We start from the raw sequence: 15,432 nt of genomic DNA, 5'->3' as shown, positions 1-15,432 counted from the left end.
ACCTGCTTGTGCAGCCAGCCCCTCACCACCACGGGAACATTGGGGTTCCTCCGAATGGCCTGGTCTCTCTTCCCAAAGCTGTGGATTTTATTGCTGGACTTTATGATCTACGAAAAAGCAGACTGAATTTTAGCAGCAGGGAATTTAAGGTGACATAAAAAAGCACTTGTATGTTAGGAGGACCGTCGGCTCTCTCTGCTTCACTCTAAACGGCAGCACCCTTTGATCAAATGAACAGCCAGGAGACAGGGAATGGGCGTGCACATGGCCACAGCATTCTAATTAAAAGGCAAGCCCAAGACCTGGCAAACCTCCCAGCTGGGTCACAGAAAAAAAAATTAAAAGGAATTTTTCAATCAACTTTCAGCAGCAGTTGTTGGCTATAATATGTTCCGTGGTTTTCTGAAGCAAAGCTAATTTTTGGTCACAGCTTTTTGCCAATTTCCAGATATTTACCCTTCCTATCTGGGTTCATCCCTTGGCACTCTCCTCCTCTCCTCGATGCTGGTTCTTTTCCCTGATCCTTAGTGTTTCTACACCTGGAGCACAAAAACTTCTGGGTCCTTCCCAAGGGCACCCTTTCTCAGGGCCTCATGTCACCAAATCTCTCCAGGCTCTCCTTAACACACAGCTACATGTAAACAGAAACGTGGCCCTCCCAACCACACGAGGAAAGTGAAGAACATGCTCAAGGACCTAGACACCAGTGCTGGATCTGTCAGCAATCACCTGTTTTGTTGCCCAAGGGACATACCCCTCTTGGCCTCAATTTCCTAATCTGTCATTCGGGGAGAACACTTCTATGGGTCTCTCTCGCAAAACTATAGTGAAGATCAAATAGACTGCTGGTTACAAAGGGGCTTGGCAAAATATAAAAGAGGGGAAGGAAGGAACAAGGGGCCAGGAGCTCACCTTGGGTCCAGGCTTGGCCTCCAGGGTGGAGGCGGTCCCAGCCGTGGATGTTTCACTGACCATGCTGGACGGTCTTTGGTTTCTCTCTTGCTTCGACATATGTGGATTTGGCCTGTGGGAAGACAGGGGATTCCAGTGAGTAAGAGCTGAGCTGCAGAGTAGGAAGTGCAGTAAGATCAGCTTCAGGTAGGAATTGTTGCTGGGCCTTAGAACAACCCAACCCTGATTGTTTGGAGGCTGCCTGACTCCAGACTGCAGTCAGAGGGCTGCGATGTCCAGCCTGCCCGTATGTTTCAGGGAATCAAGAGGATGACAAACAAGCACATCTCCACAGCCTGACACCCCAACAAAGGAGGACAGACTGTCATCCCTGCTGTTGTCTGGAAGTCCCCACACTCACTCTCTTAATCAGGTGTCTGTGACAACTGCCCCATCTGATGGGCATGCACAGATGTGCCACTCTTCTCAGCACGCAAGAGCAATCCATGCCCTCACACACACCTCCATTTCCCTGGCTCCCAAAAGAAGCTATTTATAATTAGTAACAAGAAATCACTTGGCGCACACAACCACACCCCCAGATACACACAGAGAATCCCTTACATAAATGCCAGTGGGGCTTGTCTCCCAAAATAGACTACTCAACAAAGAGTCCTATTCTGGGAACACTCCATTTGCCCCAAAATAGAGCTATCAGAGATATTAACCCATTGTGCTATGCCTGGAGAGCAGGAAGAAATGAAATAAGCCTTGGGCCCCCAGTAAGAATCTCTGGGGCTTCCCCATTAGCATCCCAGACACATGGAACTTCCCACCAAGAAGCTGCCCTGGGATGGCCAACTCTCTGGGAGCAACTCAAGAGCCACTGAAGAGTCCTCCTTACCTGCCTCCGCAGATACCCAGCATTTGCCAGTCTTTCAAGGCAGTGGTGACAAATCCCTCCACACAAATCCAGTACCTATTCCTGGACAGCTGGATGCCTGATGCCAAGACCCTGCTAAGTCCAGGATCAGCAAGCCTTCCTCAAAGTGGAAGTCTCCACGTTCTGTCCACTGCTCCGATAGGCAACAGAATCCAGGTCATTGGAGACCAGGCAGACCACAGAAAACTGAGGCTCTTTGCCTGAAGAGTGGAAAAAATCTGCTTTGGAGGCCTGGGCAAGGACCCTGAGGAGATGGAGCTAGAGGATCCAGGCAGGACGCAACTGACGAAGCAGCATTCAGAAAGTCCTTCACACGAACACTTTTAGAGCGCTGCAATGAGGGAACATCCTAGTTCCCACCATGGAAATATACTGTTTTCTTCGAAGACCCTGCTGCTCAAAAGATAATGATCCTTTCTGTGCCCTGAGACAGAGCCCAATATCCTACACCACAAGGGAAGTTCTCTGCAGAAGTAGCCGTGACTACTGCACTTCCCAAGCAATGCCAGCAGCAGGACCACTGTAGCAGACACCAGCTTCCCAAAGGGCTGGGCCCTGTGGGATGCTTGGCAGCTGGAGACGCAAGTCCTACCAGGCAGAAAGAGCACTGGCTCCTTATCAGTTCAGACACTCACTCCAGATTCCACGCCCCCGGCCTCCAACCCAGCCAGACTTTTGTTGCTGCTCCCCACTCAGAGGGAGAATGTCACCACATTTGCTGTTGGCAGAGGCTGTATGCAACAAGATAACTGCTGATCAGGGGCAGGAAGGCGGCCCAAAAGGCTGCCTTGTCCACCCCCTTTCTCCAGACAGAACTATGTCCAAAACATCCCGGAACCTGGTCTTGCCTGACTCTTCAGACTTCTGGAGGGTCAGACAAGGAAAAAGAGGTCTCAGGTTGCTTCATTTATGGCAGCTGTACCTCTAAGCTAAAATTCAGGATACAAGATCCAACGATAAAAAAGATTTCTTTGAAAAAAAATTTTTTTTTTTTTTTGAGATGGAGTTTTGCTCTGTTGCCCAGGCTGGAGCGCAGTGGCATGATCTTGGCTCACTGTAACTTCCGCCTCCTGGGTTCAAGTGATTCTCCTCCCTCAGCCTCCCAAGTAGCTAGTATTACAGGCACTTGCCACCAAGCCCAGCTAATTTTTGTGTTTTTAGTAGAGATGGGGTTTCACCATGTTGGCCAGGCTGGTCTCAAACTCCTAACCTCAGGTGATCCACCTGCCTTGGCCTCCCAAAGTGCTGGGGTTACAGGTGTGAGCCACAGCACCTGGCATGTTTGGGATTTTATCAAATGTAATTTGTTCCCACTTAAGACATTATAGGCTTATTACAGAATATTTGAGAAATATAAGGAAAAAACTGAAAAAAAAAAGAAAAAATGGAGAGAAAAACATCACCCATATTCCAGCTACTGAAAGGAAAACCATTTGTAACACTTGGTATAGTTACATTCATCCTTTTTATATGCCTGGGTTTTCTGCAGGGGAAGGGGGTGGAAAAAGGGTGGTTTTTTGTTTACATATAATCAAAATTATATATGTGACTTTACATCTTTATTTTTAAAACTTATTGTAATGTAAATACTTTCTCCATTAGTTTAAGACAGTTCAATGTCATTTGAAATAACTGCATCATAATCCATCAACTAGATATGCCATTCCACCTCAGTAGGACAAAGAAAAGACCATCTGGATTTGTGACTGGTCAGGAAATCCAAGACAAATAGCTACTTTTGCCATTTTTACACCTTACAATCTTTAACAATTTTTTTTTTTTTTTTAAGATGGAGTTTCACTCTTGTTACGCAGGCTGGAGTGCAACAGTGCAATCTCGGCTCACTGCAACCCCCGCCTGCCAGGTTCAAGTGATTCTCCTGCCTCAGCCTACCGAGTAGCTGGGATTACAGGCACGTGCCACCACACCTGGCTAATTTTGTACTTTTAGTAGAGAGGGGGTTTCACCACATTGGTCAGGCTGGTCTCTAACTCCTGACCTCAAGTGATCCACCTGCCTCAGCCTCCCAAAGTGCTGGGATTAGAGGTGTGAGCCACCACAGCCAGCCTAAAAAAATTTTTTTTAACCATCTCACCAGTGCAGTATGAAGAACCGTATAATCTTGACATTTAACTTGATACCCCCCAAACCCGCATATTCTAACCCCATGTCTCCTCCCCACCCTAGCTTCTGGGATGCTAGCTGGCTGGGGAGCTACTCCCAGCCAGTAATATGGGAAGAAAAATGACTTTCCTGCAGCCTTGGTAAGTGAGGAAAGAGAGTACAACTCCCGCCTAGGGAGCCAGGTATAAACAGATTTTGGCTAGAGAATGACTGGTTATGGCCCCAACACTGGACATCAGTGAGGGGCAGTGATGGGCAAGGAGTGGGGAAAGAATAGGAAAACACACATGAAGACAGCTCGACTCCTCATGGTCTATACCGCTCAGCCACACTCATAGAAAACTTATTAGGAGACGTGACTAAAGTTCAAACTACATATGCCCCAGGGAAGGGACTGTATTGTCTACAAACAGGGAGGATGTCTTTACCAAGGCCCCCCATGAGCAGTGACAGCTCCCAACTCAAGGCATAGACTCAATTCATACTTGGCATCCCTGACCTGGCTCTTTGAAAGGACAAGGCACATACAGCTACCCACTTGTCCAAGTAAAAAGGTCAGCCTTCAGAGGATGTTTCTTTGAAGCTCTCAATGTAGAACATGATCTCTCGGTTTTCTAAGGATGACTATGACTTTTGGAAAGAACTAAAAGTTATCTGGAATTACAACTAGTTAAAAATATGGTGGTCATGCTTGGGGATACCATCTGGTATCCAAAAGCAGGGATATGAAAAAAGTTTCAAAAACAATTTTCTCACTTGGCTGAAAACCTGGCTCTGATGGAAACTTCTAGTGGTGGTTTACCGCAATGGGTAATGAGCAATGGGACATCAACAGTGCATGTGTATAGCCTCCCAAAGAGACAACACTGAAAGGAACATCCCTCACTTGGATGCGGGCATTCTGATACATTTGCTTCAGCCAGTTACATCCCACAGGCATGTTTCCCATTAAGAGCCTGGTGGGGCAGACAATGATTTGTCCTCAACTCCTCAGAATGAGTGTACTCTGCTGACGAGCCTCACCTAAGAACAGAGTCTCATCTAAAAACCGTCTCCTCTTCCCAGAGAAGAGCCTGTCCCCCGAGCTGAGCAACCTTGAAAGGCATTCAGTTGCCAGCAGCGTGCCCTCAGGCACAGAGTCACAGAGACCCCTGGGAGAGGAGACCTAAAAACCTGCACATGCAGACTGCTGCTGTCCTCAAATAAAACCTATTATCTTAAAAGCCTGTTTGCCAGGTTTCCGTGTTATCGGAAATCCCAAAGTACAATGGGATGATTTGAACAAAGACTTCCCTCTCCCTGGTTTGGGCTACATGAATGCTGATTATTTTGCTGGAGGGATGTGGGCTGAAGATGAAAACAGTGAGCTAAAGTTTGAACCCAACCTCCTCCCATCTGAAATGAACAAAAGAACTTAGGACTAGACAAAATGAGTCTGGAGATACCCAGTTGGAAAGTGACTTGATTTTCCTCTGAACTTCGTCAAGGATGTGTGCAGTGAGCCTGAGCAGGAAGACACTTTCTCTGTCCCTATCTATAAAAGGAGTGCTTCTGCTTCCTGCATATTCGGGACTAAATGCATATGACACTGACAGATGTAGTAAGAGAGGTTACAGATACAGAAGCTTTTTTTTTTTCTGTTGGGTCTGAAATTAGGTGGGTTTTGCCAATGGGATTTGGTTAATGGGAGCCTCTCAATCAACAGTGTGAGCTGAAGCAGAATGAAGGAATCAGAGCAAGATATCTATGATGCTGCAATAAGTGGTAACCAAGACAATGATCCCCACTTCTTCAAGACAGGTACACAGAGTCAAGCAAGCAGAGGGATTAGGCTGTACTTGTTGAGCACCTACTGCATGCATGCCAGGCACTTGGCCTGCATTATCTCACTTAACCCTGCCAAGTCAGTTTTAGTATCTCTATTTATAGAGGAGGAAACTAAGGCTCATAGAGACAAATAACTTATTTGAGATAGCAATTGGACTCCAAAACCTGGGCTTTGCCACAGAAAGACCCTATGGCAAGTCCCAAGGTCTGAGAGAAGCAGGCTTTTGCTCCTTTCAGCCCTAAGACCAACGCCCAGGGTCAAGGAAAACTGTGGTGGTAGAAAGAGCAAGAGCCCAGAATACCTGGATCTCAGCCCAGTCCTGCAGCTTACTGACTCCTCCACAAGTCACATCAGTTCTCTGGACCTTGGTTTCCAGTTTTGCAAAATAAGTGGAAACCACATCTCATCTCACAAAGTAGTTGTGTGGATAGAAATGACACTGAAAACCATAAAGCACACATTATATACAAAGCATTATTTGGAACTGTTACCAGCGAAGACCCCAGAATTTAAATCCCAGCTACACTTTATTTCCAAGGCATATGTCTCCAGAAAGCTCAAGGTGCCAAACCATTAACTTCTAAACAACAGTCATCTCCTATAAACATCCCAATAGCATTTTATAAATTAAAAAAAAAAATTGTTTAAAGCACAGTAATCCTGTGGCTGGAGGATTAGGTTCCCATTCTTTCCCCAGGAGAACAGTAATGTCAAGAATCATCAAGGGCTAGGAGCAGTGGCTCCATGCCTATAAACCTAGCACTTCGGGAGGCTGAGGCGGGAGGATCACCTGAGGCCAGGAGTTCAAGACCAGTCTGGTCTTGAGACTGGTCTCTATTAAAATTAAAAAAAAAAAAATCAGCTAGGCGCAGTGGTTCATACCCATAATCTCAGGCCAAGGCAGGCGGATCGCTTGAGCTAAGGAGCTCAAGACCTGGGCAACATAATGAAGCCCCGTCTCTATGAAAAATTTAAAAATTAGCTGAGAGTGGTGGTGCACGCCTGTAGTCCCAGCTACTTGGGAGGCTGAGGCACAAGGACTGCTTGAACCTGGGAGGCAGAGGTTGTAGTGAGCCAAGATCACACCACTTCACTCCAGCCTTGGCACAGAGCGAGACTCGGTCTCATTCATTAAATAAATAAATAAGTCATGAACACTATGATGGGAGGTTAGAAAGTTATAAGGAAACAAATCTTTTACTGAGAACACCTTATTAAATGACACCTTTATCCCATTAATTCCTGGGAAAACTGGCCCCCAAAGTCATGCTCTGTCCTCAAGGAACCTACACACAGAGAGCTCAGCTAAAACTACTGATATAGAGGAAAAGTAAATGAGAAGAGGGCACACTCACAAACACCAGCACATTTTTTTAGTAGCTTACACCTATCAGCTAAGAGTTGGGGGAAAGCAGTGCACAATGAAAACTAGGAAACAAAAGAAAGCTCTTGTCCCAAACAGGCAGACACCTCCCTCCACACCCCCTCTTCTCAGAGAAAGAGACACACACAGACAGACCGCCAATGCTCACTGTAAACTCCCAACACCCTGGGGGAGGCTGTCTGACACGGGTTTTCATTCAGCAACTGTGGCTTCATTACTCAACTATGGCTTACTGTGTTCCTTCTCCTTCCCCCTCAAGTCCTTTCTTGAACACAGGCTGCAGTTCCTCACCCCACTCTACCCCAGGAGCTAGAAACCAGCCCAAACAGCAGCCCCTCACCTTGCATGAAAATAACACCATAAGCACTGTGTGCCGCCATCCCCACCTCCCCATGCCTGTTACCCAAATCGGAGTATTGCCCCGAACCTGGTACAAGTCCTTGTTCTGTTGTATGACCCTGGGCCAGTCTCTTCTAACCAGTGCCTCTGGTGAGCCCTCTTCTAGCCTATCTGCTCCTCCTAGCTTAACAAGCAGCTACTTCTCTCATTAGACAATGATATTTTTCATCGGAGATCTGAGCACATCCAAGACTAGGGGGAGGTAAAAGAAGAGGACAAGAAAGGAAGTCACAGGAAGAAACAAAATTACTACTTACAGGAAGCAGCTTCCCTTCCTCACACAGCAAAACCACCACTGCAGCATTTTTGCCCAGCATAGACAGAGCCAAAGACATGGTTGCTGTGTGGCAATGACTGCATCACCAATGCCAATGCCCTTCAAAACAGCAATACCAAAGGCCCAGCCAACACCCAGGTGTTTGAATGAACTAAAGGCCCCATCACCATCTCTTCCCCTACCTGTGACTGTCACAGACACTGTCTCCTAGTCCAGGGAAGAAAACTGAACAGTCAAGTTTCTGGATCTGCTTGCCAGGTGTTTCCATTTTTCCTCATTTTTCAGCTACCATGGCAACCAAATACAACAGGCAAAGCTAGCCCAAGACTGCCAGCATCTAGAGACAAGGTGCTGGCTATATCAGCTGCAGACAGCAACGCATCAGCCTCACAGCCCAGGGCTCAGCAGATGAGCAACAAGACAGACTCCTGTGGGAGTTTAGGAGCAACTCCCCTCTCCAGTGCTCTAAATCTCATTGCCAGCTTTACCAACTTGTAGCTGCAAGAGGAACAGGAGACAGCCATCTCCTAGCAGCAAGTGATACCCCACCCCCAAGCCCATAATCAGCACATGCCATAGAAGAGTCTTACCCTGCAACCTGCAAAATGAACCACCTTCAGCAAAGAGGTCAAAGATCTGGAAGATAATTCTTACCTTTGGAAACACTATCTTTTTTTTTTTTTTTTTTTTTTTGAGACGGAGTCTTGCTCTGTCGCCCAGGCTGGAGTACAGTGGCACGATCTCGGCTCACTGCAAGCTCCACCTCCCGGGTTCATGACATTCTCCTGCCTCAGCCTCCCGAGTAGCTGGGACTACAGGCGCCTGCCGCCACGCCCAGCTAATTTTTTTGTATTTTTAATAGAGATGGGGTTTCACCGTGTTAGCCAGGATGGTCTCGACCTCCTGACCTCGTGATCCACCCACCTCGGCCTCCCAAAGTGCTGGGATTACAGGCTTGAGCCACCGCGCCCGGCCAGAAACACTATCTTTTTTAAGTGCTATCCTCCAAACACCACTCACAACATTCCAGGAAATTCCAACTTTTCCAAAAATCCAATGAGAAAACTGAAGGCTGCTCAAACCCCAATGGAAACAACAAGCTAACCCCCTGGGATGCTGGGAAAGGCAGGTCAAGCAAGGGCACCCTCCAGGTTTGGAACCTCCAAAGTGATCTTGCATATCTTGCAGCTGATGTCTCAGCACACAAGCGGGCCCCTGAACTTCCTAAGTGCATACTCTCTTCTCCCAGCCTTAGGCCCCACCTCAACATCAAATGCTTGGCAGAGCCTGGGGATCGGTGTAGACAGCCTGCTGTCAGTCAGCTGCTAGCATCACTTCTCGGGAATGCTTCTCTCCTCTTCCCCGAGAGCTGCAGAGGTGTTTGTCAGTGGCTCCCAGGGCAGCCCAGCACTGAGGAGAAAACACTCCTGTACATGAGCACCAAACAACAAAACCACAGTCCTGGAAGTTCTGTGTCAAGGACTACCCCTTTAGGAGGGGCCCTGCTTGTGGCTCTTTTAGCCAGAAAGGGTCTGGCTTCAAGCTCACAATTCAAGAAAGTCACTGAGAATCAGGAAAGAGGCTTAGGAGAGGAGCAAAATGATCCAATCACTGGAAATTAGGCCCCAGGATAAAAGGTTTGAGAACATTTTCTGGAGAAAAGACTACCAAGGAGGCTTGGCATCTTTCAAACAAGTGCAAAGTTATTACAGATGAAATTTCATTGCTACAAATACAATTACAATTAAAATCTTTCTGCAGCAGTAGCCTACTCAATCAGCACACTGAGTATGGACAAGGAAGAGGATTGTCCCCGGAAGACCTCTGAAATGAGAAGCAGTATAGCATAGTGTTTAGAAGCATGGCATCTAGGACCAGACTACTTGGATTCAAATCCTGACTCCACCACTTACTCTCTGTGTGACCCTTGGCAAGACTCTTAACCTCTCTGTGCCTTAGTATTCATGATAATAATGGTATCTTCCTCACAGGATTGCTATGAAAATTAAAAATATGTAAAGCACTTAGAAAAGTACCTAGTAATAGTAAGGGTGCTATGTGTTAGCTATAAAAGTAATAATAATACTAACAATACTATTAATATTATTCATTTTAAAAGCTCCCAACTCTTATTCTAGGAGGTAGAATACTTCATTTAATGTTAAAGAGGAAATTCTAGATTCTGAAACAAGGGATGCTATAAAGTGTCTGATATGGTTTGGCTGTGTCCCCACCCAAATCTCATCTTGAATTGTAGCTGCCATAACTCCCACATGTCATGGGAGGGACCCAGTGGAAAGTAATTGAATCATGGCAATGGGTTTTTCCCATGCTGTTCTTGGCTTTATAAAGGGGAGTTCCCCTGCACATGCTCTCTTGCCTGCAGCCATGTAAAATGTGATTTTGCTCCTCATTCGCCTTCCGCCATGATTGTGAGGCCTCCCCAGCCACGTGGAACTGTGCCAATTAAACCCAGTCTCAGATATGTCTTTATTAGCAACGTGAGAACAGACTAATACAGTCTTTCTCAGAAAATTATGGACTGGGTTGAAATTTGTCTGCCTATAGCTTTCACTCATTGATCTGACACCTGCCTTTGCCAGCCACATAATAAATGTACCCCACTTCCACTTGCTAGCCCTTCTTGAAGACTTTTACCACATCCTCAATCTTCTCTCCTGCAGATTAATCACAACAGGTCACAGGATAGGGGTTCTAGAACCCTCGCCATAATGGTCCCGCTCCTCAGGGGAATATCAATTGCTCAACACCTCTCTTAAAATGCAGTATCTAGAACATGGTGTTTGGAGGTTGGCATGCCCTTGGTACTCCATCAATTTGTACTGAATGGATGAATGAAGTGGTTCACAAAAACCATGATATAACAGAACTATTCTCCCTTTTCTCTATGCATTGTAATTTTATTAATACAGCCTGAGCTTGTATTAGCTCTCCCATGAGGCATTTTCACATACCTGCTGGCTTGGTGGGTAAAGGAGTGTCCCCTGGGGGAACAAGAATACAGAACCCATTGACTGATGCCTACGCCCCTCAGGGGGTATAATAAAAAACCGGTGGCATAACAGAAAAGGTCAAATGAGAAAATTAGCACTCTAGGCCAGGCGGGTGGCTCATGCCTGTAATCCCAGCACTTTGGGAGGCTGAGGCAGATGGACTGCTTGAGGCTAGAAGTTCAAGACCAACCTGGGCAACACAGTGAAACCCCATCTCTACTAAAAATACAAAAATTAGCTGGGTGTGGTGGTCACCCAGACACCACAGAGTTTTTTGAAACTCTGTCTCAAAAAAAACAAGAGGGTAGAGGAGAGTCCATCAGGTGACCTATGATGGACATGAAGCAAACATGAGAAATCAGCGTTTGCTGTTTTAAATCATGGAGATTTTGTTTGTTGTTACTACGGCAGACCCTAGCCTACCTAGCCTGATTCTATATGACTGACACAGGAACAGCAACACTCAGAGCTCATGTCCTCTGGCCCCCAGCTCACAGCTTTCACATTATTTCTTTTCCTTATGCCTCTAACCTGTAAAATGAGAAACCATCATTTGGAGGGGCATACATGGGTTATTCCAAGCAGCTCAGGCAAGTCCTACCTGCCATCAGTGGGGAGATGTATCTGTTCACACCAATAATGCCCTAGGAGAAGTCACCATGGAGATGGGTTTAAAATTTTTTTTCTTTTATTCCCACAGAAGAAGAAACTCAAGATTATGTGACTGAAATCCACCTAAGATTGCCACTGCAGCCCAGAGAATGGATGGACACTTGGTGGGTGAAGTGGGAAGACACCTGGAGGTGAAGAGAAGAACTTGGGAGTAATTTAGAAGGGATGAAAAGAGCAAGTCGCCTAAATCAGTGGTTCTTAAACTTTTACCGCATCAGAATCACCTGGAAGGCCTGTGAAACCACAGATTGCTGGGCCCTACCTCCAGAGTCTCTGATTCATTAGGCCTGGGGTGGGGCCAAGAATTTGCAGTTCTAACACCTTCTCAGGTGATGCTGATTCAGAGACCACACTTTGAGAACCGCTGCTCCAGAAGAATTAGCTACAAGAAACTGGGGGGTGGAGGCTCTGGCAAGAGGAGTCAATGTGGTTACAGCTCTCCAGTGCTTGGCCTTAGTGGATTCTCTTTGGAGAAGAAAAAGAAAGGAGCCAGTTTTCCTTTTTCCACCCAAGACATTAGTCTCAAACATAACACACTACACAACAAAATTAAGCTCCTCTAAGGGAACAAAACAAGAATCTCATTCATTTGCATAATTTAAAAAAAACTCGTTCTATGAGAAGAAATCATGCCGCACTCACCCTCCAGAGCTTCCCCAGGAGGTAAATCTAAGTGTATTTCATTTAGGAGGAAGTAATTTAGGTAATTGGTTGCAGCCCCTTTTTTAACCTTATCTACACACTCCCCTTCACAAACCTCCATTGCAAGTCAGCTTTCTTGCACTTTGACCCCACCAAGGCTGGTCACACTCTCCTCAGCTGTGAACGACACCTACACACATGCACGTGTACACACTTATCTTCCCTTATCTAAATCTTCCCTCTTCCTCCAGTTTAGGGCCAGAGGCTTCAAGAATATCTTTCCTCTCTTTCATTCCTATCACAGTCAATCAATCACCAAATCCTGTTCATTTTACTTCCCAAGTACCTCCAGAATCCATCCAGTGCTCCTCATTCTTCACTTTAACTCAACTGGTATAGATCCCCCATGCTCTACCCTCCTTCCCCTCTAGGTTTTTGCCCAGGTTGTTCACCTTGACTAGACTGATCTCAATTTAAACCACATCCCCTTCCAGATGAGGAGGCCATCTGTGGTCCCTAAGCTAGGTTAGAGTCCCCTTTATCAATTCCCATTGAACTCTATGTTTCCTCTATAATGAACATTTATCACATTTGTGATCTCTTATTACCACAGCAGACCCTAGCCTATTCTGACTGATTCTGTATGACTGATGCAGGAATTAGAACACTCAGGACTCATGTCACCTGGAACCATCATATTATAGCTTTCACATTACTTCTCTTCTCCATGCCTCTAATCTGTAAAATGAGAAACTATCCTTTGAGGGGCATGCACACATTATTCTGAGCATCTCAGGTGAGTCCTACCTGCCAACAGTGGGGAGATGTATCTGTTCACACCAATAAGAGCAAGCAAATTCCCTACTCAACCGTAAGCTCCTCACCACCAGGATCACATCTGTGTTGCTTGCTGCTGTACCTGTAGAGTCCAGCACAGCCCCAGACACCGTGTAGGTACTCACTAGGTATTTAATAAGTGCAGGAATCCTCCCTTCTTCTCAATGCCTATAGCATATTCTGCCTGTTGTAAGGAAAGTCTGGCCAATCAGTGCCACACACCACCTGAGACAAGCATGTACCCCCATGACATCCAGGAGACGGAATCTAGAGGGGAAAAACTAAGCCTTGAAAAGAAGGTGCATCTTCCCCTCGGAAGCTGGATGGAACTGAAATTAACTACAGAGATGTTTCGGTAGTAGGAAAGAGGCTACCTTTTGAAGATAAGTGGTCAGTAGATAAAGTCTTTTGTTAAGAATGAGAGGAGAAGGAATTGTGTGTGACAAATGTTTTGTAATGGTAGGTCTGCATTTTCTAGCAGCTCTTATGGAAGTTGGTAAGTTCCCAAGCTAAAGGTTCTGATGGACTCTCTGTCCAGACTTAACAACAGGCACCCGTGTCTCCAGGATGCCTGAGGACTGAACTCAATGACTTCCCAAGAGCTTCTGACCTTCAGGATTCTATAAACAAATTTATTCTGAGCTGGAATTTCGGGAATCCACATCCTGGCTCTTTTTAAACAGCAGTTCGTTCTCAATCTAGGAGACAAGACAATCTTTACTCACTCTCTTTATTAGTATTAACGCTTCCAAAGTCAGACTCCCAACTCCAGCCCCTGACTGTCGTCTCCTATGGACCACCAGCATCAAAATAACTTAGGAAGTGGCCTCTGACTATGACAGGAGTTGGACTTGATGAGGAGAACACCACGCAAAGGCAGCACAGGCCTTGAAGCCTGGCTAACCTGGGATGGCATCTTGGCTGTCCTAGCTGTGTGTCCTTGGGCACTTCCTTGGGTCTCAGGTTCTTCATCTCTAAAATGGCGATGGTCTATCTCTCAGGATGATCCCATTAAATGAGATATGCGTGTAAAGCCTCCGGCACAGAGCATACGTGCAAGGATGTCAGTTTCACCATAATTATAGCTTTCTAGCTTTAAACGTACTGTGGGATAATGATTCTAAGCTGAAAATACTATAGAGATGAAATGACACGTTTGGAATTTGCTTCAAAATAATCTAGGGGATGAGAGTGAAGGGATAGATAAAATAAAATTAGCCATGTTTTGGAAATTGTTGAAAATGAGCAATGAGTATATTGAATTTATTACCATATCTCTTTTTGTATATTTTTTTCCATAATAAAAAGTCTAAAGGTGTAGGTATTAAGGGAGGGAAATGCTGTAAAAATATAAATACTGAGAGTTTATTTTAAGATTATATTTGGTCTACGTGACTAAACAGAGGAAAAATGATTTGAAGAAGGAAAAAACCTTTAAAGCTAACATCTATTTGTTACTTTCCGAAACATAAATGTTTTCTTCAAATAGAACTGTCTCAAATGAATGGAAGGGGGCAGAGCGATGCACATTTCTTGCCTTCCTTTTTTGGGAAAACACATCCTGCTTGGGCTGTACATGTATTTTTACGTAGACAAGCCCTGGGTGGTAGAGCCCACCTGAGCATCCGAGAGCCCTGCTGAAACTGAGCTGAGGAACAGGAAAGTTCCCATGTTAGGAAAAGAGAACAGAAAGAACTCAAAATGTTCAGCGATGATGGGGATTACCAGCTCTCCTCTCTTTGGATTTTGGACTCTTATTTGAGGCTTCCCTGGGAGCCTGATTCAGCTCAGTCTGAGGGGCCACCCCCTGCCTCCACCCACAACACACACATGTTTTAAGAGATGGGGTCTAGGGCAGGATGTGGTGGCTCACGCCTGTAATCCCAGCACTTTGGGAGGCCGAGGCAGGAGGATTGATTCAGCACAGGAGTTTGAGACCAACTTGGGCAACATGGTGAAACCCCATCACTACAAAAAACACAAAAATAAGCTGGGTGTGGTGGTGCATGCCTGTAGTCCCAGCGACTTGGGTGGCTGAGGCAGGAGGATTGCTTGAGCCCAGGGAGGTCAAGGCTGCAGTGAGCCAAGATTGTGCCACTGCACTCCAGCCTGGATGACAAAACAAGACCCTGCCTCAAAAAAAAAAAAGATATTTGGTCTTGTTAACCTTGAACTCCCGGGCTCAAATCCATCCTCCCACCTCAGTCTCCCAAGTATCTGGTAATACAGGTGTGTGTCAGCTATATTTCCACCCAGATGAGTGGGTCCTCTCCGAACAGGGCTAATGTACCAGAAGATGTATCAGGAGAAAGGGTTCACTCAGGGGAAACGGAACTTTAAAGAAGCTCTGACAGTACCCATCATAGCACATCCCTGTATCAACTCTCCTCTTCCACAGCTTGCCACTGAGAGAAGTCTGGA

At 45.9% G+C, this 15,432-nt stretch overlaps 1 protein-coding gene across 50 annotated transcripts in view; it reads right to left on the bottom strand.

Moving 5' to 3' along the window:
* The window catches only part of PLEKHA7 (pleckstrin homology domain containing A7), a 239,888-nt gene that overhangs the window by 84,658 nt on the left and 139,798 nt on the right, over nucleotides 1-15,432 (bottom strand). For all 50 annotated transcript variants that reach the window (XM_074014161.1, XM_065528439.1, XM_065528441.1 and 47 more), the window contains 2 exons: nucleotides 913-1,024; nucleotides 3-107 (listed from right to left, as the gene is read on the bottom strand). In XM_074014161.1, coding sequence (XP_073870262.1) covers nucleotides 3-107; nucleotides 913-1,024 — 217 coding nt within the window. The remainder of the gene's footprint in view (nucleotides 1-2; nucleotides 108-912; nucleotides 1,025-15,432) is intronic.

The sequence above is a fragment of the Macaca fascicularis genome, chromosome 14 (genome assembly GCF_037993035.2).
Source record: "Macaca fascicularis isolate 582-1 chromosome 14, T2T-MFA8v1.1".
NCBI lineage: Eukaryota > Metazoa > Chordata > Mammalia > Primates > Cercopithecidae > Macaca > Macaca fascicularis.
Note: the sequence above shows the minus strand (reverse complement) of the source record. Positions and strands in the feature narration are given on the sequence as shown.